General features: G+C 40.3%; 1 protein-coding gene across 5 annotated transcripts in view; it reads right to left on the bottom strand.

The window, feature by feature from the left end:
• The window catches only part of LOC117228994 (uncharacterized), a 729,674-nt gene that overhangs the window by 183,005 nt on the left and 521,946 nt on the right, over positions 1 to 24,723 (bottom strand). For all 5 annotated transcript variants that reach the window (XM_033485103.2, XM_076521427.1, XM_076521432.1 and 2 more), the window contains 5 exons: positions 16,010 to 16,103; positions 15,794 to 15,883; positions 15,403 to 15,492; positions 4,354 to 4,571; positions 3,492 to 3,630 (listed from right to left, as the gene is read on the bottom strand). In XM_033485103.2, the coding sequence (XP_033340994.2) occupies positions 3,492 to 3,630; positions 4,354 to 4,571; positions 15,403 to 15,492; positions 15,794 to 15,883; positions 16,010 to 16,103 (631 nt within the window). The remainder of the gene's footprint in view (positions 1 to 3,491; positions 3,631 to 4,353; positions 4,572 to 15,402; positions 15,493 to 15,793; positions 15,884 to 16,009; positions 16,104 to 24,723) is intronic.

Here is a 24,723-nt window from a genome sequence, read left to right as displayed (position 1 = left end):
GAACCTTGCGGTATATTTTTATCATTATAAATTGTCCACAATTATAATAAAAACGAGCCGCAAGGCTCGAATAATCGCATCTTCTCTTCCCAAATTATCCAATTTAGTTGACAATCTGAGCGTCAGTAAGGGAGACATTACTGTAAATTGGAAGAATAGGTGCAGATGTATCTCCTAACGCATCACCAGAAAGCGTCTCTTTCGTCGCATTTGAAAATTGTTGGGCAAGCTTTAGGAATGAAATAGTGATTACATTGTCTCGAAAGATTGTTGAAGTTGCGAAAGTGCTTTCTCTTAGAAAACAATAGTATAAATTTGTCATTCGAGTACGCACTGTAACGAAATCGGTGTAGAAACTGTATAAATTCGGTCTCGTCGTTTTTGTTCCCAAACTGTGGATTTATATACAAAATCATGGATTTATATACAAGATAGTAGTTTCGTCAACTAGAAAACACTTGACTGTGTACCGAAAAGTTATTAAAAATTGTACAAGAGCAGCAGATACAATCAATACAACTAAAATCTCCATTGATACGTGACTGTGAACGTTTTCGTGAATTCCAAAAATTCTACAAAAACTATAAACGCATCCTTACCTCAATTACAAGGGACGATACAGCGATCATTTTAGGACTTCGTAGCTCGCGGAGCAGTACAGTAATGTCTCTCTAATTGACGCTCGGATTGTCCACAAAAATGGACAATTTAAGGAGAGGAGATACGATTATTCGAGCATCGCGGTTCGTTTTTATAGTTACGAATTGTCAACAACTATACAATGCTCTTTCCAAATATCATTTTTATGCGCAATCTGAGCGTGAACTAGAGAAAAATCACTGTATATGGCCTCGGAGAGCTTAATTGGTTAAAGCAGACGCCCGGCAAGCGAAAGATCCGGATCCGATATTTGCGGTTCATATTTATAGTCACGATTTGTGACTATAATAATTCATTATTAAAATAATTATTCGAGCAGCAAGGCTCGAATAATCGTATTTCCTCTTTCCAAATTGTCCATTTTTGTGCGCAATCTGAGCGTCAGGTAGGGAAACATTACTGTATTTTGGAAAAATATCGAAGGGCAGAGGAGAATTCGCGCTTGGATTGCGAAACGGGAGTAAACCGGCGGAATATCCAGGAGTTTCAGGCCAAGTTCCCATAAAGTCGTTCGCGGGGGAGATTTTACACATGGCCGGAGCTAATCGATAATACAACATATCGCCGGTGTCGGTAAACGGTCCGACGAGCTGCGCGCGGCGTATTGTGGGAATCGTTCGGTCCAGGATCGCGGAAGGAGGATCGGGTTTCGCACTTCCGCGCGAGGACCTCCTGACAGCCGGTACGGCGAACAGGTCCGCCAGTGAAAAAATGTTAATGCTCGCAATCGATGTACCGTGAATTCGCAATAAATCGTCGACCGTCCGTACGAGGACGGTGACGAGGCAGGAAAATCGATGGGGACGACCACGAATAACACGTGCTCTTGCCTCCGATAAGGTAAACGGCACCATTCGAGATCGTGTCCCTGTTATCAATCGCCTCGCCGACAATCGCGCGTGTTCGCAATCTTCGAAACATTTAGAATTGTATCGCTGAACAGAGACTCGTTCGTGTTCTTCATCTTTCGCAACCAGAGATTGCAAATAAACCATCGTCATTTTCTCTAGTTCCACAAACGTGGTCCAATTAAGGAAATTAGGTGAAGATTGTACTTTTTGATTTTTTTCTTACAAGGTAGGAGGTTGAAACTCGAGAATGTTATTTCTTGATAAGCTATCAGATAGATCACTTTTATGAGCATCGATCCCCATTTCTTCGGATCTGGTTCGATTAAGTAAATACGGCAAAGACTAGTCTCCCTATTTGTGCCTGTAGTGACTACCCTAACAAGGTAGGGGGTTGAAACTCCATGATCTTGCTCGGTAAGCTATCGAATTTTGTCATTTTTATAGACTTGGATCTCCATATCTAGCTAGATCCTTAAAATAATAATGTTTAGTATATTATTTTAGGACGTCTTAACGAAGACATTCATCTGTACGAAATTGCTTCAAAAAATTATAACGATTAAATACTGCTGAAACGATGAATAGAAATGGACTTGGACACTGCAAGAGCAGTCACTCCCGAAACAACAGGAATTCCCCATAAATAGTACCAGTTTCTAGGACACAGATCTCAGAATTCTAGCAAACGTATTCTACCGACGAAAAAGTTCTGCAAATATCATCTACCCTAATCGCTTCTTAACCCTAGATTCCTTTCGGACCTGGGATACGTCGGAGCTTGGATGGATTTTCTTTTGAATAATTTGTTTTTAATTTATCTATCTACAAAATGGCTTTAGGTAACACCTTTCGGAGGTTTGGATAATCGAGATTCTAATATAGCTATTTTCTAGAATTTTGAAGCTTGGTTCTAGCTTTGCGTTTCATTTCTTGACCTGCAAAGGCGTCTCGGATAAGTCCTGCGTTTCTAATGTCACGGTCACAGATTAACCTAAAATACTGTTTCATATTATCAGTAGACTGAGGATCTTTCTATAGAATATGAAAAGATCTGTTGCACCTATTGTGCTAAGCATAATAGTCACTTAGGTGTTTATTTCTCTCTTTAACCCTTTCGTGTCGAGCGCCGCATATACGCGGCATCCACTCGACGACCTATGGATACGGGCGCCGCATATATGCGGCATCGAAATGAAGTGTATATAGAAGACACAGATGTGTAATTTGTAGCAAAAATGATAAAAGAACGGATTCGCAGTACGAGTGCAAAGATTGCGGTGTTGGCCTTTGTATAGACCCTTGCTTTCAAATATATCATACAGAACTATATTATTAGTTTTTACATATTATTATCTTTTAACACGTTCCGTGCCACGTGTACCATCGATGGTACACGCTTGCATGTTTACTTAGTGAACTGAACAAATTGTTTACAAGAAATTTAGAACCGAAGAATCAATTTCCACCGCGAGAATGGGCGTTGATAAGTTTTTGTTACGTTGTTATGTGTACGAGAATTAATAATTGCACGTAATACATCAAGTTTTAGTAAAATATCAAAGTGTGAAGATTCGAGTAAAAAAAGCTCGGCACGGAACGTGTTAATAATTTTCGTCTCGTTATTAATTATATTAAACATTTAATCGTTAGGCTTTGTAATTATATAAATACCTATGTTACCTATAATTTTGCAAGTCTTTTTAAATTAAAAATGTAAATATACTTGTTACATTAGAGCAACGATTGTTTTATTCGGCACAGTTATTATTTAAGACTTCGAACAACATATATACAGAAACCACGCGCACCGTGCATATTTCCGGAGCGAGTTTCCGTTCGGTGACGGTACTTCGGCGGATGGAGCTGCCGTAGCGAAAGGGTTAAGTACTCTAGAGACATGGATCGGTGTCTAGCTCACTGTCACTCCAGAAACCGAAAATCACTAACGGTGAAAATCAGCGAAGTTCAGAGGGGACTTACCTCGTGGGCCTGGTCCTCGATGCTTCTCAGAACGGCGAGGTTGCGTATGGTGGCTCGTCTGGACTCGAAGGAGGATTCGAGCCTGGTGGCTGCGTTCCCGACCTCCTCGACCAGTCCCCGTGCCCGTTTCACCGACAATCTGGAAAGATAAAAAGGAACCATGATCGCAGGTTCGCGGCTCGGCGCACCGTTAGGAATTCTTGTTGCGTCTTATCGGCAACGAAACATCGAACCCTAACTCGCGATAGTCCGCGGCACGGCGCATAAGGCACATAAGGCACCGAGTGGGCGCTGACTAACACGCCGCCGGACGTTATCTTCGCATTAAAATGTCCTTCGGGGCCAGCTATGCGCCGCCGAGAATCTACCGGCCGATTACTCGTGTAAGCGTACGCTCCCCGCTCGGCTCGTAGTCGCTCGCGCGGCCCGGCTCGGCTCGGCTCGGCTCTTCTATAAAATAGACCTAGCCGTACAAAGCCTTCTACACAGGCGAGACGCATAGGTGTCCCCTTTCAGCCGAACGAACTGTCTTCGAGGACTCCGGCGAATCTCTGACAGGGTGTCTCGCCGGAAATCGACGAGTCATCGTCGGCGACTCGCCTTTGAACGCCTCCGCTATTTTTTGTTTTCCCCTGGGGAAATTAATAGACGAATAGGCTAGTTTATCGTCGGGAGAGATCGTCGTCGGGAGAACCGGTGTCACGATAATTAAAGCGGATCCTAGGAGAATTCACCCGGAGAACCCAGATGACAATAACGTTCGATAATGTATCGGCCGCCGCGAGTCTCGCCGCGGCCGCCGCCGGCGGCGGCTATCTTCGAGGACTTTCTAGCTTCCAGGAGTTATGGTCGTGGTGCTAACCTAACGTGCTCGAGGTGTAGAAGCGGCGACGCGCGTTCTTCGAGAGAGGAGATCGCCTCCTCGGCGTCCCGGGATGTTCGTCTCAAGGTAGGGTCCGTCAGCAACCGGCCGAGAGGCGTCAACGCGCCCGAGAGGCTGCTGCATTCCTTCAACTCGGACATCTCCAGGGCCAGTCTGCGACCCGCCGCCTGCCACTCTGTCATCAGGCTGTCGTACTCCTGGGGAAAACGGAAATCACGCCATTAGTCAGACTGCGATTGCGAAAGTTAATCTGCGAGCGAGTTAGCCGACGCTTCGACTACAATTTCCGCTTTACAAGTGGCATTCTTTCAGTTCGACGGAAGCCTCCCAAGGTTTCTACTGTGCTTTATTGCGACCTTGCGGCAATTATTTCTGAGAGAGAGAGAGAGAGAGAGCTGCTGAAGCTGAGAATTATAGTCGACTATATTTGATAAATTCTTCGGATTTGATACTTCGACGGTGGACCGTTTTCGCGATTATACAATCGACGATGATTGCGACAACTCCGAGCATTATATTATTGATAATATTGATTATATTTTTATCATATTTCTCTAATAAACAAATCCTTTACGTCTTTTAACGCGATTATTTATTGTTAAATCAGCTTTGCGAATCATTCGTTGTATTCTGTTCGGACACGGAATTATTTAAGTTAAAATATCATTTACGAACTTTGTTAATCTTCACTGTGCACCTTGCATAAAAATTTCATATGGTACACACGAGGTGTCACGCACACCAGAAAATTAAAACGGCTGTCACGGTTAAGCTACATATTATTTCGGGTCCGAAAAATTAGTAAATATTCTTCAGACGTTCTAAAGTAAAGGTGAACAACGTTTTTCTTAAAAATATCACTGTTACGTAGTAAAAAAAATTCGGAAAGTTCACGCCTTATGATTTGTTCAATACTTCGCGCTCGAATCCGTCCCGACCTTCTGTCAAAGTCTCGTGCTGCGGGTTCTCGAACTTCGTGCCCTCACCTCTCATTGGTCAGTGTTTTTCGTTAATAACTCGTAAACAAAGCCGCAGATTGCACTTTCGCAAACGAAAAAGTTACTTAGGATGACCTCAGCTACCCCACATTTCCGTAATGCGAGACATTTTTGGGACACCCTGTATAGCAATTTTTTGAAACATGATTTTGGAAATACTTCTTGTACACCTATCGATCTATCTATTGTTCCCAATGTAACAGCTATTTATTTTATTTAATTGCCGAATTTTACGCAATTAACTCTTTACACTAGTCAGACCCATGACGAAGATTTCACGTATAATCTAATAAATATGAATGTTATTCATTTTTTCTAAGTCAAGCGAACATAAATGAAGACATACAAGATTAAATAATTGTCTCGTATTCATTATAGAAATGATTACGCTAATCAACGTGGCTATGAAAGTGATCACAGAATGCAAGAAGTTAAGTATACGATTTATATGTATACTTTGAGTCAAAATGACCCATCAAACGCAGTTCAAGGATTAAGTCACGATTCCATACTTGAACATGCAAAATCACAGTGGACAGTGATCATTATGTCCTACTTGCTCCGTTTTGACGAATATGATCGTTGCACGAAATATGCATCGAACTAACGAAACATTCTTCAAAATATAAAACCGTGCGTAGGTAGGAAAAACTCTGAGAATGTAGAAGGGCTGATGGGAAAGTATGCGAGATTTTTTTAGACGACAGACAGATGAATAGACAGAACAGGCTATTGAAATACGCTGCACGGTATCGACACGAGTACGCAGAATGCAGGACAGGCACACCTTAGCTACCAGTCGGTTCGATTTGCTTATTATGGTGCATTCTCGGTCGATCGAAATTCCAATCACATGGAATCATCCATGGCGGAATATAGAGAAATGCTTCTACACTGACTAATTGGCGTTGGCTGTCAACAGGCCTACTTTTCAGATAGCTTTACAGCCCTCTGCGAAATGTCAAGTGTTACTTATCTTCCCGGGCTGCTCTATTCTTAGCGCCTCGGCGACGGTATTTGAAAAATGCATCTTCAAGCATGCGCTCGCACATTTGTTCATGGGAAACTGTTTTACAGTATTCTTTGCCGAATAATACAATTATACTTTCTCGATTAATTGAAGGAAACATGTACGATATTCGATGAAAAAGCTACGGAAAAAGCGAAAGAAAATAGTGAACTTTTTATTTTATATAGATCCGACAACAATCTACTTTCGTATGCTGCAATAAATCATTCGAGAATGGATCGTCGAATACTTTTGCTCGCGTTGAAGATGTTGGCGTAATCTGGGACAGAAAATCTTGAACGCCCCGTATTTTCTGCACTAAACTTCACAAAATGATTTCCAAAACTAACAAATCACTTATCGAGGTACATTCGATCATGAAGTTATCAAATAATTGATCCTTCAATCTGAACATCGAACGCAGACGGAAATAAAACGAAGCTTGAAAAAGAAGCACGCGGTTACTGACAACCGAACATCAGCAACACTATCATTGTTGCCAATCTGTCATAACAGTGCAACGAACCCACGAAATTGGAGCACGAAAGTCCAAAAAGAATGAAAGAAAGAAAGAAACGACCGGTCGAATCATAGATAAAGAGACGCTTAAGCGCGAGTATGCAACGGATCGATTGACGTCTCAATTCCGCGAAATCATCCGGAAGATTGATCGATCGTTGAATCTACCAACGCCAGAGGCTGACTATTCGCAGAGCTCGTTCTGTATCGCTGTCGTAAAGTGGTTCGAGGGTCGCGATAGCTCAAACTCGGGACGATGAGCACCGATCGTTCATAACTCTCAACGAGTGCATTTCTAGACGGCGAACTTCGGGTGGTCCGATAAGTGCACCCAAAAGAACCCGGCGGGCTCGATGATATATCATCGAGGGCAATTAGAAAAATCAATTACGGTTGCCAGCCAGGATGAAGAATTAACCTCCGGGGCCGTTTGTTGCCTCGCTTCGGAACAACTCCTTCGGTTCGACCGTAAACGACCACGCTCGCTTGAAACGCGCCGAAAAGTTCTCGCACCTTTTACTTGAGAAGCTATTTCTTTTTTTTTAGAACGGCTGGTAAATTTCTGCCCAGCAGGTAATCACTTTAAGACATTATTTCTCGTCAAAGCTCTCGATTATTATTTGCAATCTGTCATTAGGTATACTCTTGTTCAGAAGCTAATTGATTTAACCAGTTAGCTGTGTTTGACGAGTATACTTGTCATGGAGAAATGGCAATATTTTGTGACACGACGAGTATACTCGTCGCGCGTGAGAAGCAGCGACCATTGGCTATTTAAATTGTAATTTTAAGGAAAACGAAAACATATTCTCAAATTTCAATATGCTTAGAATATTTTGAGGCCAGTCCTACGCGAAGATGTTTGCCGAATATCACTCTACAGCAGCAATTTGAATTTGTAACTTTTACAAGTACTTGATTTTTTCCCGGGCTTTTCGTTTATTATGTATGTAGTATATGAGCCGTTTATTTTGAAAGTGGCATAAGTCACTTTGTTTTTAAGTCGATATATTTAAGGGTTTGCGTTTTAACACGTTTAAAAATATGGATGCTAACTTTCGAGAAGATTTACTTGTATTTGTTATCTCAGGATACTGATATTTTTCTCAGTATAAATAATTTCGTATAAACATTACAAAATCACCACTTTTCATTACGATAAAGTGACTTATGCCACTTTCAAAATAAACGGCTCATCTGTTGATGTTAAGTGAATAAGTAAATATCAGTAACAAAATTGTTAATCTTATAAAACAGAACCGTCTTTTCGATCCAATATTTGAACAGCGACACTTGCTCTGTGTTTAACATGTTGAATGCCACGCCGGTTTTACAGGAATTATCCGTGACGTCACGATGAATTTTCTTTTATGCGATACATATAATGTTGAAATATTATCCGCAACAGATAAGTTACAGTGTGTAACCATGTTTGACATGTTAATTGCGACAGCGGTCACTGTTCGAATCGACGATGGTAATAATACAAAATTTTAGATATTGACATTTGTTTTAAATTACACAGAGGATGTCCCAGGTTGGAGGCCGATCCTGCACGAAGTTGTTTACATTGTTATACAAATAAAATTAGAAAAGAATCACGGTATTGGTGTTCGACGTGCAAAGTGCCATTATATGTTGTTCCTTGCTTTGCTAAATACCACTCTCTCCACAGCAGCAATTTGAATTTTTAACTTTTATCAGTATTTGATTATCCCTGGGTTTTTCGTTTATTATGTATACGGTATATGTTAACGCGAAGTGAATAAGTAAATAGTAGTAATAAAATTGTTAATTTTATCAAATAAAACCCTCTTTTTGATCCAATATTTTAACAGCGACACTTACATTGTGTTTGACGAGTATACTCGTCGTCGCTTGATTCTCGCGACACATATAGGTGCGCGCTCTGAAATGGAGACGCCACAGCCAACTGGTTAAAATCGAATAGACTCTCCGAACATAAACTTCGTCTACAAAAAAACTACAAAAATAGTTGAAACGATTGAAAACACGAAAGTGGTTAAATATCTTATCGAACTCGACTGCGTTTCCTCCAAACCAATCTACAAAACTGGTTAAGAAAGAGAATAGAAATTCTCTACTGTCAAAATTCTCAACTGGTAATAAGACATATTGAAGTCATTTTTCAAAAAATAAAGAAAATAAAAGTATAAATCTTTTTATTGTAAAATAAACAGAATATAAGAATAAATCTTTTTATTCGAAAACAAACAAAATAAGAGAATATATCTTTTTATTCGAAAATAAGCAAAATAAAAGAATAAATCTTTTGATCAAAAAGGAAACAAAATAAAAGAATAAATCTTTTAATCAAAAAGTAAACAAAATAAGAGAATAAATCTTTTAATCGAAAAGTAAACAAACTAAAAGAAGAAAAAGGTTTAATATGTCTTATTAATTAATCAAAGAAACAGCAATTGATCACCCCGTTGTAACCGGCTCCGCCACCCTATGCGAAAAACATACTAATTCGAGTCCCGCGTACAACGCGTCAGCAAGAACGAACAAGTGCTAATCAACGTAGCTGCGAAAGAGATCGCAGTGCAAAGGATTAACATTATAACAAACTTTTCATTGCAGAAAAGGCTCGACGAAGGTGCGAACTCTTCTAAATGTGATCAGCAAGAATTCAAATGAGATTTTCCGTCTTTTTTCTAGGGAAGTTGCACAAAGCCGAACAATTTGCCAGGCGAGAAAGTTTGATATTTCGAAGGCGATCGCGCGGTGTACCGTACGATCCTTGCAAGAGATAAATGCTTGTTACCGGCGCACGCATAGTAAATCCTCGTTCCGGGGATACTTGGTGGAAATAGGTAGCCCGAGTAGCGTCTGTGGGAGTCCTTACTTTCTGCCGAAGAATCCCATGCTCGCCGGAGCAACCGCGATGCACTATGTTAATGCCTATCTCGGCGAGCATCGGCTGACCGGCCGATAATTTATAAACATTTTCCAAGGTGCCCGCCGATGGAACACCGCGATTTTCTCCTTGTAACGATTTTCCGCGGCGCGCGAGCATCGGCCAGCAAGGTCGCCGGAGCCCGGCTTATCGGCTTTTCAATAAATCGATAACATTAGTCACGCCGACGTTTTCCCATTCCCGACGACGCGGTAACGGTCAGCAGGCTTTTCACCGTCGGTCCGACAAAACGAATGCCCCAAGAGCAGAAAGACAATTTGACGTGGTGCTCCGCGGGACTCGGATCGCGTCTCGATCTGATAAAATCGATCGATCGATCAGCGACGTTGCGCGACGACTTTTAACCGATTAAATGTCACGGGGAAAAAGGAACCGGGTAATTTAGTAGATCGATCTCGGCTAGGCAAAGGAAAAGAAAAATTGTTTTGCCCGTTTTTTACGATAAAAATCGGCTCGAATAAAATGGTCGATTGAATCGAGACGGACAATTCCGCCGGACGCGTGTGTCTACCAACTGCGAGAGCGGATTACGAGGAGCGTAACGAATCGCTCTATCGAGATATACCGCGTCCGCTGCTTTTTTTTCTTTCCTTAACGGGACCCATTAAAACCCCATTACCGCGCGGAGAGGTGGGGCAAGGATATTTTTGTTCGCGATGGGATCGCGCTACGAAATTGCCGGTGGAAGTTTAATCGATGACATTAGAAAAGTCTGCTATCTGATTCGAACGGGGCGAAATTGTTTCCGTATTTGCATTTCTTATTGTTCAGTTTCTAAAAGAAAGTTCATCTTTTCTTTTTCAAGATCCATATCTGGTTTAACGTTTTCAAACGCGAGGTCGAAGGATATCGCTATTAACACCGAAACCATCGAATCGATCAAAACGACCGGTTTCTGAATTTTTCTTTTACAATTCCTGACGTGATAAAAGTGTTTCTAGGAGTCTGCGTGGACTTCTTATTCGAGAATACATCGTAACAAGGGTCGTAGAAAGTTTAAATCAATCCAATGTTGTCGTTATTATAAAACAATGTACCGCGGTTGTTTTTAAGATCTTGCAAGTTCCAGCGTTAAATGGCTGATCATCATTTTTAATAACACTGACCGTTGCTAGGAATTAAACGAATTATACTCGCACCAAGCTTTTAATATACTAGACCGACTATATACTTTGTTTTTTAGAAAGCGCGCCTGGTTTCTTGTCTCAATTACCGATTTCTAGGTAACTGAATTTCACTCTTCCAACTTCGCACGTTCAAAAGAACAGTAAATAATTTGCAAATTGAAAACCAGACGGCAATTCTGCGATTGCAAAATCATACGTATCTACATTAATCAGTTAGCTGTGGCACTGCTGTTCAGAGCGCGCACCTATACGTGACGCGAGAATCAGCCGATGACGAGTATACTCGTTAACGCGTTGAATGCCACGGGGGTCACCGGTGACCGGCACTTAACTTGGCGGTGTCGCCATGGGGGCCACCGGTGACCGGCGCGTCCAAATTGATAGAAATATATACAGGGTGTCCCAGGTTTTAATGTTCAAACTTTGTCAGTATATTCTATGGCACGAAATAAGAAGAAAATGTTATGCAAACATAGGTCATATAGAGCTTTATTAACACGTTCCGTGCCACGTGTACCATCGATGGTACACGCTTGCATGTTTACTTAGTGAACTGAACAAATTGTTTACAAGAAATTTAGAACCGAAGAATCAATTTCCACCGCAAGAATGGGCGTTGATAAGTTTTTGTTACGTTGTTATGTGTACGAGAATTAATAATTGCACGTAATACATCAAGTTTTAGTCAAATATCAAAGTGTGAAGATTCGAGTAAAAAAAGCTCGGCACGGAACGTGTTAAGAAGTTATAACAAAAATTCGTTCAATGAAATGAAAGAGAATAGAAACGAAATTCGCACGGTCATAAATTCGATCTTCGATCGATGTCAATCATGTATTTGTCAACAACGGTAGACATTTTGAAATGTATTAATAAACACAGCTTACATAAACACACGGCATGTGCTGATCTATTCAAGCCAATGCTCGCAGTAACAGCAAGTCGATTACTGTTCCTACTCTGAATTTTTGTTATAACTTCTTAATAAAGCTCTATATGACCTATGTTTACATAACATTTTTTTCTTACTTTGTGCCACAGAATACACTGACAAAGTTTGAACATTAAAACCTGGGACATCCTCTGTGTAATTTAAAACAAATGTCAATATCTAAAATTTTGTATTATTACCATCGCCGATTCGAACAGTGACCGCTGTCGCAATTAACATGTCAAACATGGTTACACACTGTAACTTATCTGTTGCAGATAATATTTCAACATTATATGTAACACATAAAAGAAAATTCATCGTCACGTCACGGATAATTCCTGTAAAACCGGCGTGGCATTCAACATGTTAAACACAGAGCAAGTGTCGCTGTTAAAATATTGGATCGAAAAGACGGTTCTGTTTTATAAGATTAACAATTTTGTTACTGATATTTACTTATTCACTTAACATCAACAGATGAGCCGTTTATTTTGAAAGTGGCGTAAGTCACTTTATCGTAATGAAAAGTGGTGATTTTTTAATGTTTATACGAAATTATTTATACTGAGAAAAATATCAGTATCCTGAGATAACAAATACAAGTAAATCTTCTCGAAAGTTGGCATCCATATTTTTAAACGTGTTAAAACGCAAACTCCTAAATATATCGACTTAAAAACAAAGTGACTTATGCCACTATCAAAATAAACGGCTCATATACTACATACATAATAAACGAAAAGCGCGGGAAAAAATCAAGAACTTGTAAAAGTTACAAATTCAAATTGCTGCTGCAGAGTGATATTCGGCAAACATCTTCGCGTAGGACTGGCCTCAAAATATTCTAAGCATATTGAAATTTGAGAATACGTATTTGTTTTCACTAAAATTACAATTTAAATAGCCAATGGTCGCTACCATTTACGCACGACGAGTATACTCGTCATGACAGAAAATACTGCCACTTCTCCGTGACGAGTATACTCGTCAAACACAGCTGACTGGTTAATGAAAACTTCGTCAATCGATGAAAGAACCATGCAATCCGCAATTATTCGTTGTGTCAATGAGATCGAATAGCGAAACTGAAAATCCATCCAACACAGTAAAAATGTCACATCTGATTTTTCAATTGAACGAAAACTGTACTTTGCAGGAAAAGATATATTTTTTGGCGATTCGCCAAGTAATCACCAATGTCCCGCGCGAAGTGTCCTTTGACAGCGGCCCGTTGATAAATCGGTAACATCGGTCAGTGCCACCGTCGCCGTATAAATTCCCCGCCAATGATTGCGTCGCGATTTTCGAGGGGACGGCCGACACAATTATTAAGGCCCGGGCCTCGGGTATAGTAATTTTTCATCGAACCTGCCGAATCACCGTCGTGACATTCGGTCAACCGACCAGGACATTCCCCGGCCGTCTCTGTCACGCCGGCCGTTCGCGCGAGCAATTTGTTGTCGCGAGCTTCGATTCACTTGTCATCTGTTTTGAAATAAATTGCGTGCTCGTTAGAACGAGTACCTTGAAATTTTTGCTCGAAGTGCTCATCATCGCTACACTGTCGATCAATGTACATTCATGGCACGAACAAATACTTCTGCCAGAATACAATCCTCTAGTTAATGGACAGAATGTTCTTCTTATTCTGATCTTTGCGAAACGATCGATAAAAATCGAAATTTACAGAGTCGATCATCGTGTAAAAAGATAGTATGAGTATAAATATAAGAATAGCTCCATCAGGTGTAATTGTCCAAAATTCTGATCTTTGCAAAACGATCGATAAAAATCGAAATTTACAAAGTCGATCATCGTGTAAAAAGATAGTATGATTATAAATATAAGAATAGCTCCATCAGGCGTAATTGTCTAAAATTCTGATCTTTGCGAAACGATCGATAAAAATCGAAATTTACAGAGTCGATCATCGTGTAAAAAGATAGTATGAGTATAAATATAAGAATAGCACCATCAGGCGTAATTGTCTAAAATTCTGATCTTTTTGCGAAACGATCGATAAAAATCGAAATTTACAGAGTCGATCATCGTGTAAAAAGATAGTATGAGTATAAATATAAGAATAGCACCATCAGGCATAATTGTCCTAAGTTTTACTTATTAATTCAACTACGGAATCTACGGCGATGAAAAAGTAATAGCAAGTCGATGAAAAGGCTCGTTTCCCTTGGAAGTGATTTAAAGAAGGTGATATAAGCGAACGTTGATCACATTAGTGCAAATAAAACATATTTAGATCTTTATTAATTCATCTAACACTCTTGCATGGAAAACATTACTGCGAAACTCAGAATCGTTAACTAAGAGACTGATTATCATAACTCTAAGAATTCACAGAAATTGGCGACCTTCTTAAAAAAATCTTCTAACGTTTCATGGAACCGGAGTTGGGCAAAAAGTAATTTGATTAATGATTAACGATAATAGCTTGTTAGTTATTATAACTAATTTACAATAATTTATAATAACTGACGAGTTATAATAATTTGTAATAACTGACGAGTTATAATAATTTATAATAACTGACGAGTTATAATAATTTATAATAACTGACGAGTTATAATAATTTGTAATAACTGACGAGTTATAATAATTTATAATAACTGACGAGTTATAATAATTTGTAATAGCTGACGAGTTATAATAATTTATAATAACTGACGAGTTATAATAATTTGTAATAACTGACGAGTTATAATGATTTATAATAACTGACGAGTTATAATGATTTGTAATAACTGACGAGTTATAATAATTTATAATAACTGACGAGTTATAATAATTTGTAATAACTGACGAGTTATAATAATTTATAATAACTGACGAGTTATAATAATTTGTAATAACTGACGAGTTATAATAATTTATAATAACTGACGAGTTATAATAATTTGTAATAACTGACGAGTTATAATAATTTATAATAACTGACGAGTTATAATAACTTATAATAACTGACGATTATAACAAATTATAATAACTGACGAGTTATAATAATTTGTAATAACTGACGAGTTATAATAATTTGTAATAACTGATGAGTTATAATAATTTATAATAACTGACGAGTTATAATAATTTGTAATAACTGACGAGTGATAATAATTTATAATAACTGACAAGTTATACTAATTTAAAATAACTGACGAGTTACAATAATTTACAATAACTACCTAGAGTTATATTCGTCAGTTATAGTCAAGTAATCAGATTACTTTTAACCCACCACTGAATTCAATAAATCCTCTCATCGGAAAGCAAAACATAATCGTGACGTATGCCTCGAGATCCTCGCAGATCCTCGATGGTACATTGAATCCAAGGACCTCCATCGCGAGAAGAGACATCGGTTGAAGGGCCGAAATTCAAGAAACGCTGATTTACATGCTCGCGGCGAGAGAACGTCCGCAGAAAGACGCGCGTCACGAGTGCAGGAAACGACGGATGCAAATCCGAATGGTTGACGCGACATCGATTACCTTATAGAACGCGATCCATAGCGCCTGGTCGTGGTTTTCTTCCCGCCTGGGAATGTGTTTGCACAGCGTGTCGTGGTCCACGATGGTCGTCTGAAAAGCAGAATCGAGAACGCTTCAGAATACACCGTGTAAACAGAGAGCGCTGCTTCTGAAGCAGCTCCGTCGTTGAAGAGAGCTCGGAAGCTAGAGCGTTTCCTCGGAGGAAATCATTCCCGTGTTCACCCTCTCGACTGGCCGCAGAAGCAGCCTCCTCGTGGATCGAGAAAGAAGCGGTAGCACTCTCGAAAAACACTGAATCATGCGCTCGTACGCGGCCGAACGGAACAATGATCGTTGGCGGAAGGGGACGCCCGGGGACGGCCGTTTAAAGGTTTAATTATTTATCGCTCACCTTGACGCGGCTCAAAGGTAACTGGGAGTCTCTTGAACCGTCGGGAACGGATGTTTGCAGCAGCAACGCTTGCGGAACGCTCACTCGGTCCTGCAACACAAACAACAACCGTGATTGTCTCCGCTCGTCGAGTCGCGCAGGATCGATGGGATATTCAATGGGGACCCAGAGCGGCTATTGTCGAGACCGGGGGAATTGTGTCGGCGGTCGGGTTACCTTCAGAAGGGCCAGGACCTTGTCCAGAAACTCCAGACAGGCCGGAGAGTCGCCGCGGACCAGCAGGGTGAATCCGTTCCTCGCCTGGTCGGCGCTGAAAGCAAACGAGAGCAACGGTCAGCTTTCGATGACAGGCTGATTTTCGAATTATTCCGGACGGCTCGGCCAGAAACGTTCTCGCGCCCGTGACGCCGGGCAGCGACGCGCGCCGCCAGGTAAATTGCCGAACGCATTCCCTGCATACACGTGAGTCACCGTGATACGGTAGTCAACGCGGTTGACAAGATCTCCCACGTGACGAGCGCCGTGTCGCCGCGATTTCTCCTCCGAGTCATGCTCCCGGTGAAACGAGGCGGCCGATGCTGTCGACACGTCGAGGACCGATTATGCACGCGGCCCGCAAGGGCGCTAAATCCCGGAGCTGACACCTACTTCGACGCCTAATTGATTCGTTTTTCTGCGATCGTTCTTTCATTCGTGTCGTTTTCGTTCGAGCTTTCAGGCATTCGCGACATTAACCTTTTAGGTACGGCTGAATTCTGCTATTTCTCTGGACGGCAGAGTCTGATATGTACTGTACAGAGTGTCTGTATATTGTCTGTATATTGTTAACACGTTCCGTGCCACGTGTACCATCCATGGTACACGCTTGCATGTTTACTTAGTGAACTGAACAAATTGTTTACAAGAAATTTAGAACCGAAGAATCAATTTCCACCGCAAGAATGGGCGTTGATAAGTTTTTGTTACGTTGTTATGTGTACGAGAATTAATAATTGCACGTAATACATCAAGTTTTAGTAAAATATCAAAGTGTGAAGATTCGAGTAAAAAAAGCTCGGCACGGAACGTGTTAAGATACAGTTATATTGTTAAGATAAGTCTGAATATTGTAAATCGATGCGAAGACAAAAGAAGTGTGAAACAATGCATATGAAGACGATTATTTGATTCAAACGATGACCGAGTGAGCTATTAGAGTGAGCCACTATAGTGGCGCGTCGTTCAGAGAAATGACATCCGCGAAAGCCACTATAGTGGCGCGTCGTTCAGAGAGATGACATCAGCAGAAGTCACTATAGTGACGCGTCGTGCCTAAATGGTTAAACACGGTTTGTGGAATTATTTTTGCAGAGATAGATCGAGATTTTGGAATGTGAGTTTGGTAGTTGCATTGGGGAAGGCTATAGCTTCGTTGTAATATTTTTTTTGGTGCGAATAGTTTCACCCTTTGCACTCGGAACAGATTTCGCAAACATTGTGATTTCGTTGTACAGAGTTTTTTTTCTACTAAAAACGTAAAAATATTTCACGACACATAGCCCCGAGTTATGGCTTGGATTTTGTATCAAATACAATCAACACCTACAATGTTACGATAGTACTACTGTGATCAAAAAGTAAGGTGAAATTGTCATTTAAAACTCCCGGACATTAGGAAGGCAGACAATTGATTTTTTCCTAGGTTGGTAGGACTGTCTATAACAATTGCCAAGCGTCTGTTTGTTAAAAGGTTTAATTATCTCCGAGTTACACGTGTTTTAGTAAACGACCAAAAGTGAATTTTTCGATTTTTACAATGGGTGATTTTGTTGAGCAAAGAACTTGCATCAAATTTTGTTTGCGGAACGAATATTCTTGTGCGGACACGTTGGAAATGTTGCGGAAGACCTTTGGTGATCAAACTATGGCACAAAAAAACGTTTATAAGTGGTACAACGAGTTCAAAGCGGGCCGAGAACGCGTTGAAGACGAACCGCGCTCTGGACGACCATCAACGTCTACCGACGAGGGCCACGTCCAAAAAAATCGAAGATTTGGTGCTTGAAAATCGTCGACTGACAATGAGAGACCTCGCTGATAGTGTTGGAATATCATTTGGCTCAGTCCAAACCATTTTGAAGGATGTTTTGTGTCTCAAACGCGTCAAGTCTCGATTGGTGCCATGTCATACTGCATTGGTTCTTCGCGACTTTTTTGCCAAAAACTCGACTCATATCGTTCCGCAACCACCGTATTCGCCTGATTTGGCTCCGTGCGACTTCTGGTTATTCAGCAAACTCAAAAAGCCAATGCGGGGACGCCGTTTTGACACGATTGAGGAGATAAAAACCGAATCGAAGAAGGTCTTGAAGGCTATACCGGAAAAAGACTATTCCGACTGTTTCGAGGACTGGAAAAAGCGTCGGAAACAGTGCGTTTTATCGGACGGGGATTACTTTGAAGGGGATGAAATTGATTTGGAAGAATAAATAAAGAATTTACATTTTATAAACAAATTCACCTTACTTTTTGATCACAGTAGTATAAAATTTCCTAGCGGACCAAAATTTTCCGCGACGATAGAAATATTACAACACATATAGTACTGTGCACTATAGCGCTGTGCAAGAAGTACATATTCCGTGCAAGTAATTTTAGTATTGTACAACTCGGGAAAAACGCTCGGATCGGTCGTCAAAGCCTCGCGTAACGGACGAACCTAATTCCCCGGGGATTCCACGCTTCAATTTCACGACGAACACGCTCCGAGCGTTCTGGCTCGAGGACACGGAATCGCAAAGGCGTACTGAATGCAGGAAAAGCGTATCACGATCCGCATTCAGTTATGACACGTGGGTGGTTCGCGTAAGTATGCAGCGTTTCTCACGCGGCTCCAGTGGCACCCCTCTCCCCCCTCCCCCAACTCTCCTCGATCCCTTTCATATATACAGCAATCATGCTTCCACTTCACAGTGGCGTATCCACTGGCCACAATACTACTCTTTGTACGCGTGCTCGTGATTGCTTTAATCCGACCCGTACCTTTCACGTCAGTTTCGTTTGTCAGATGTCAAACGAGTACGCGACTATCAGTCTGCAGTATCCCCCTTTTTTTCCTTCGATTCTTATGCGACGAATGAAAACGCGCGTTCAACAGAAGATGTTCAGAGTTTTCTGCTAAATAAACTCGATGCAATGGAAATAAATTCGAATTCAGCAGAAGTGTTGTTCAATTCTACCGAATGTAAGTACTTATATTGTGAAGACGTGCAGTTTGTTTGTAAATAATTGTTCTTCGAGTATTTATTGGCAACGTTATCGAATTCTGTTGAACGAGTAATTTATAAGTAATTGTTTTTTTAAATATTTACTGCCTGAGAAAGTTGCTGCAGCAAATGACGAAGGAAACAAATACGTCGATAAATCGACACGTTTGGTACTATTGGATTGTTGCAAGAGTAATTTCGGTTTTCCAAATAGATAGCTTACAGAAAAACCGAAATTACTTATTATCTTGCAACAATCCAATATTTACTAGATTACAAAGAGTTTATTTATTACTGTAGTATCCATTACAGTGGTTTCTCTCGGAAATGCCAAATTTCGGGTTGCCGTGAATTTCCCTGTGCTAGTGCTACGCCAATGTAATTTATTACAACGTCACTGCTAAGGTTCGACGCAACGCGAATTCCCGGAAGACAACACAAAACAGTCTCTTGTGACAAATCTCCGTCGGAATCGTGGCTATGACCTCCGAATTGCCTACGAATCGTGGCAAAAAATTAGAAATAAACAAGATAAGTCATCGTTTTTTTATTATAGCATTATTATGTACACATGTTCATATTAATGTACACCGGCAAGCCGGCCTCTGCCTTTTCTTGCCGACTGCCCGGAGTTTCTATAAAAACGAGTCGCGAGGTTCGAAGAATCGCGTCCGAGTTTCTGGCGATTGCCGTTTCCAATTCCGAGCTCCGGGCCTACTAGGGAGAATTTGCTGTAGTCAGGGGCAAGAAAATAAATCAATTTACGAAATAAGGAACTACGATGCCTGCGTAATTGCTATCGCTCGAGGAAGAAGAGTGAAATCGCTCGAGGAAGAAATGGTGTAAAATTGCTGAGAAAAATTGCTATAAAATGTTCCGAATCGTTCTGACACCGGCGAATGCCAAGGTGGTGGAATGCAGAAAGCGGAAGCCGGCGCGAAGCCAGAAGTCGGTGTCACGCAACAAATTTACTTTCTGTCCGAAGAAGCGAGGATTCCGTGCTTCTTCAGGGACTCGTTAAAATCTCTCGCGGCGAATGCATCACCGGCGGGATAGCAGAAGCAAAGAAAGAAAGAGAGAGAGAGAGAGAGAGAGAGAGAGAGAGAGAGAGAAAGAGAGAGAGAGAGAGAAAGAGAGAGAGAGAGAGAGAGAGAGAGAAAGAGAGAGAGAGACAAAGGTTGCGCGAGTAAAATCGGAATTCCCCGTTAAGACAGGGACGATTTCCACGGGCTCCGGTGACGGGGAAAAGGATCGTTCCCTCAATTAACCCCGTGACTTTTCGCGGTGGCCGTCGAACGGGCCGCAATAATCCTCTGACACGTGGATTTACAATTCGATCGTAACTGTCGGTGGTTCCCTACGCCACTGCCCACTCTCGAAGAAGAAGACCCATGCATTAGCAGCATTGTAAAGCTAGAGCTCTGGTGGAAGCGGCGCGTTCGGTATCGCGACAGCTCATCGTGTGTATACCTAAAACCACAGCCGCGACCTGGGTGGGCAAAGGTTGTCGAGCAAAGACCTCGTCACGACTAACCGTTTCCTTAGAACGTCCGCTAGAATGCTGCATCGTCCTTCTTCGGATCTCTTTCCTTCTTATCCTCGTCTTTCGAGCCGTCCGACTGCGCCACGATTCGTGGACCTACTCTGTCTACAGTAATGTCTCCCTAACTGACGCTAAGATTGTCCACAAAAATGGACAACTTGGGAAGAGGAGATACGATTATTCGAGCCTTGTAGCTAGTTTTTATAGTTGTTGAATAATGGTATCTCCTCTCCCTAAATAGTCCATTTTTGTGGACAATCTGAGCGTCAATTAGAGAAACATTACTGTATTCGGAAACCGAGAGAAGCGTCGCTCCGAATCAAGCTTTTCGGTTCGCTTAAATTTTCAGCATTCTTCTCGCGCCGTTACGATTTTAAATTAGAGGTAGATATTACAGTAAATTCTTGCCAATTTTCCTTCAGCTTGTAAATAAAAATGGACAACTTGGGAAGAGGAGGTACGATTATTCGAGCCTTGTAGCTAGTTTTTATAGTTGTTGAATAATGGTATCTCCTCTCCCTAAATAGTCCATTTTTGTGGACAACCTGAGCGTCAATTAGAGAGACATTACTGTATTCGGAAACCGAGAGAAGCGTCGCTCCGAATCAAGCTTTTCGGTTCGCTGAAATTTTCAGCACTCTTCTTGCGCCGTTACGATTTGAAATTAGAGGTAGATATTACAGTAAATTCTTCCCAATTTTCCTTCAGCTTGGAAATAAAAATGGACAACTTGGGAAGAGGAGGTACGATTATTCGAGCCTTGTAGCTAGTTTTTATAGTTGTTGAATAATGGTATCTCCTCTCCCTAAATAGTCCATTTTTGTGGACAATCTGAGCGTCAATTAGAGAAACATTACTGTATTCGGAAACCGAGACAAGCGTCGCTCCGAATCAAGCTTTTCGGCTTGCGGAAATTTTCAACACTCTTTTGGCGCCGTTACGATTTGAAATTAGAGGCAGATATGACAGTAAATTCTTCCCAATTTTCCTTCAGCTTGTAAATAAAAATGGACAACTTGGGAAGAGGAGGTACGATTATTCGAGCCTCGCGGCTCATTTTTATAGTTGCCGATTGTCAACGATTATAAAAACGAGGTGCAATGCAATCCTCTTCTGAAATTGTCCAGTTTTGTTTACAAGCTGAAGAAAAATTAGGGAGAAGTTACTGTACTGAGATTTTAGTCTTCGTTCATCCTCTAAAAGAGAAAATTCTTTGAGCCATTTTTCTTTCGTGTAAACTTGTAATTTTCGTGCGGATCTCGAATATCGATATGATTTGAATAACTTTATATGCAGAATCATAATTTTGTTCAAATTATTTCCAGCTCTTATTTGTCTCATGATATTATACACTATTTGATCTTTAGTATTTGTAATTTTAAAATAGATCTAGCTCGAATATGAACGATTTCCGAGTGACTTTTCATTCTGAATTCTAGTTCTATTCGGATTACTTCCAACTCTTATTTGACCCTGAAAAGGCAATCTTTCCATGTGTCTAATATTTGCAATTTTCAAGTAGATCAAGCACGTATATCGATCTGATTTAGAAAGGAAGATTTGCTCAGCAACCTTTTATTCACTAGTCATCGATTCTGGTCAGTCAATTTTCGTTCCTTAGATCTGGGTTAGATGATGTATAAATACAATCATTTGTGTAGCTAATTAAAACCCATGCGAAAAATATAATGCTCATACAACTTCTTGCCGTATTTAAAAGCAAAGTGTTTTGTCGTGTTTTGTTTTGAAGAAAAGACGATCCTCTCTCCAGATAGTTAAGGTATTCACAGAGAAAAATATGATGTGTGCGTTCTATACGTATCCGATAATTATACGATACCGAAGATTGGTGATTCGAGTAGAAGAGCCACAGCTCGTGTGAAACCAATGGCGAAACGAGAAGCCCCATATCCTTAATAATGTTCTAATAGCGCTAATAGCTGTCTAACGGCTGGACACGCAACAGCTCGCGCGCGACGGTTTAATGGCGTTAATCGGCTTCCGACGAAACACGTCGTAGTTCAAGAAAAAACTGGAACGAAGGATGAGGCGGTGGAACGTCATGCACGAATCCTATGGAACTTCTTGCCAGCGCAGCGCTCAAAAGTTAGCTGAGAGAATTCCGGGTGTAATGGCGGCAATAGGTGCTATAACGGAGGCTGTCATGCCCGGTCAGATTCCAACGTGATCCGAGAAATACTTCCGATACCAGTTACTTCAGTTTGATCGCCTGGACGATGACTGCCTCACCGATACTTAAAATATTCATAACATCGTTAATGAATATCTGCTATCATTGTCTTCCTAGTCCATACAAAATTCTGCGATATTTTCTCGCGGAGATTAACAAAATGCGGACAGTTAACACGTTCCGTGCCGAGCTTTTTTTACTGGAATCTTCACACTTTGATATTTTACTAAAACTTGATGTATTACGTGCAATTATTAATTCTCGTACACATAACAACGTAACAAAAACTTATCAACGCCCATTCTTGCGGTGGAAATTGATTCTTCGGTTCTAAATTTCTTGTAAACAATTTGTTCAGTTCACTAAGTAAACATGCAAGCGTGTACCATCGATGGTACACGTGGCACGGAACGTGTTAATGAGAAAAAGGATCAATCTATTTTCTAAGCGAAATCTCGAGTCTCCTGTTTACTTGAAATTGTAAAAGTTCGAAGTAACTTTTTTTACAGAAATACTTTCGATACCAGTTATTTCAGTTTGTTCGCCTGGACGATGGCTGCCTCACCGATACTTAGAATATTCATAACATCGTTAATGAATATCTTATATCAATATCATTGTCTTCCTAGTCCATACAAAATTCTGCAATATTTTCTCGCGGAGATTAACAAAATGCGGACAGTTAATGAGAAAAAGGATCAATCTATTTTCTAAGCGAAACCTCGAGTCTCCTGTTTACTTGAAATTGTAAAAGTTCGAAGTAACTTTTTTTACAGAAATACTTTCGATACCAGTTACTTCAATTTGACCGCCTGGACGATGGATGCCTCACCGATACTTAAAATATTCATAACATCGTTAATGAATATCTTATATCAATATCATTGTCTTCCTAGTCTATACAAAATTCTGCAATATTTTCTCGCGGAGATTAACAAAATACGTACAGTTAATGAGAAAAAGGATCAATCTATTTTCTAATCGAAACCTCGAGTCTCCTGTTTACTTGAAATTGTAAAAGTTCGAAGTAACTTTTTTTACAGAAATACTTTCGATACCAGTTACTTCAATTTGACCGCCTGGGCGATGGATGCCTCACCGATACTTAAAATATTCATAACATTGTTAATGAATACTTTATATCAATATCATTGTCTTCCTAGTCTATACAAAATTCTGCAATATTTTCTCGCGGAGATTAACAAAATGCGGACAGTTAATGAGAAAAAGGATAAATCTATTTTCTAAGCGAAACCTCGAGTCTCCTGTTTACTTGAAATTGTAAAAGTTCGAAGTAACTTTTTTACAGCGTTAATGTTGATAGTATTTTCCACTTCTTCTTCTCTGATTCATTTCCCTTGATTTATTTTTATTTCTGACTTCGGTGAAACAGTCTTCAATAATCGATGTTTACACATAGAGACTCCTTATCACAGAAATAATTTACAAAAAAATTAGATAAAAATTTCCTGAATTATCCATCTTCCCGGAAACAATGAAAAAAGTAAACTCTGTACACTGTTAACAGAATTTTGTTTACTTTATTTTGTTTTAATTTTGTTTCATTGCATAAGACAATGAAGTTGAAGCTCGATTATCCGAACCTTCGTTAGTCGCGAAACTTTGAAAAAAGAAAGAAACACTTTATATTCTATCATTTTTATTCGAATCGATTATTTTCCGCACGAATTCTTGTACGAATAAATCCTAATTCAAATGAATTCTCATTCGAATAAAACCTTCTTTAAATGAATCCTTATTCGAATAGAATCGTATTCCGATAAATTTTTGCCTAGATACATTTTTATGCGATTGCAGATTTGTGCGTTAGTGTCCAATAAAATTTTAATCGTTAATTTTCATTCCTCATCCGTCATCCGAATATAATTTTGCCTAACTCTGCTTCGTAGCACGTGAGAACAAATCATCAAATGGATTACCCCTTTGCAGT

The sequence above is a fragment of the Megalopta genalis genome, chromosome 1 (genome assembly GCF_051020955.1).
Source record: "Megalopta genalis isolate 19385.01 chromosome 1, iyMegGena1_principal, whole genome shotgun sequence".
Lineage (NCBI taxonomy): Eukaryota > Metazoa > Arthropoda > Insecta > Hymenoptera > Halictidae > Megalopta > Megalopta genalis.
This window is presented reverse-complemented; position numbering and strand designations above follow the sequence as displayed.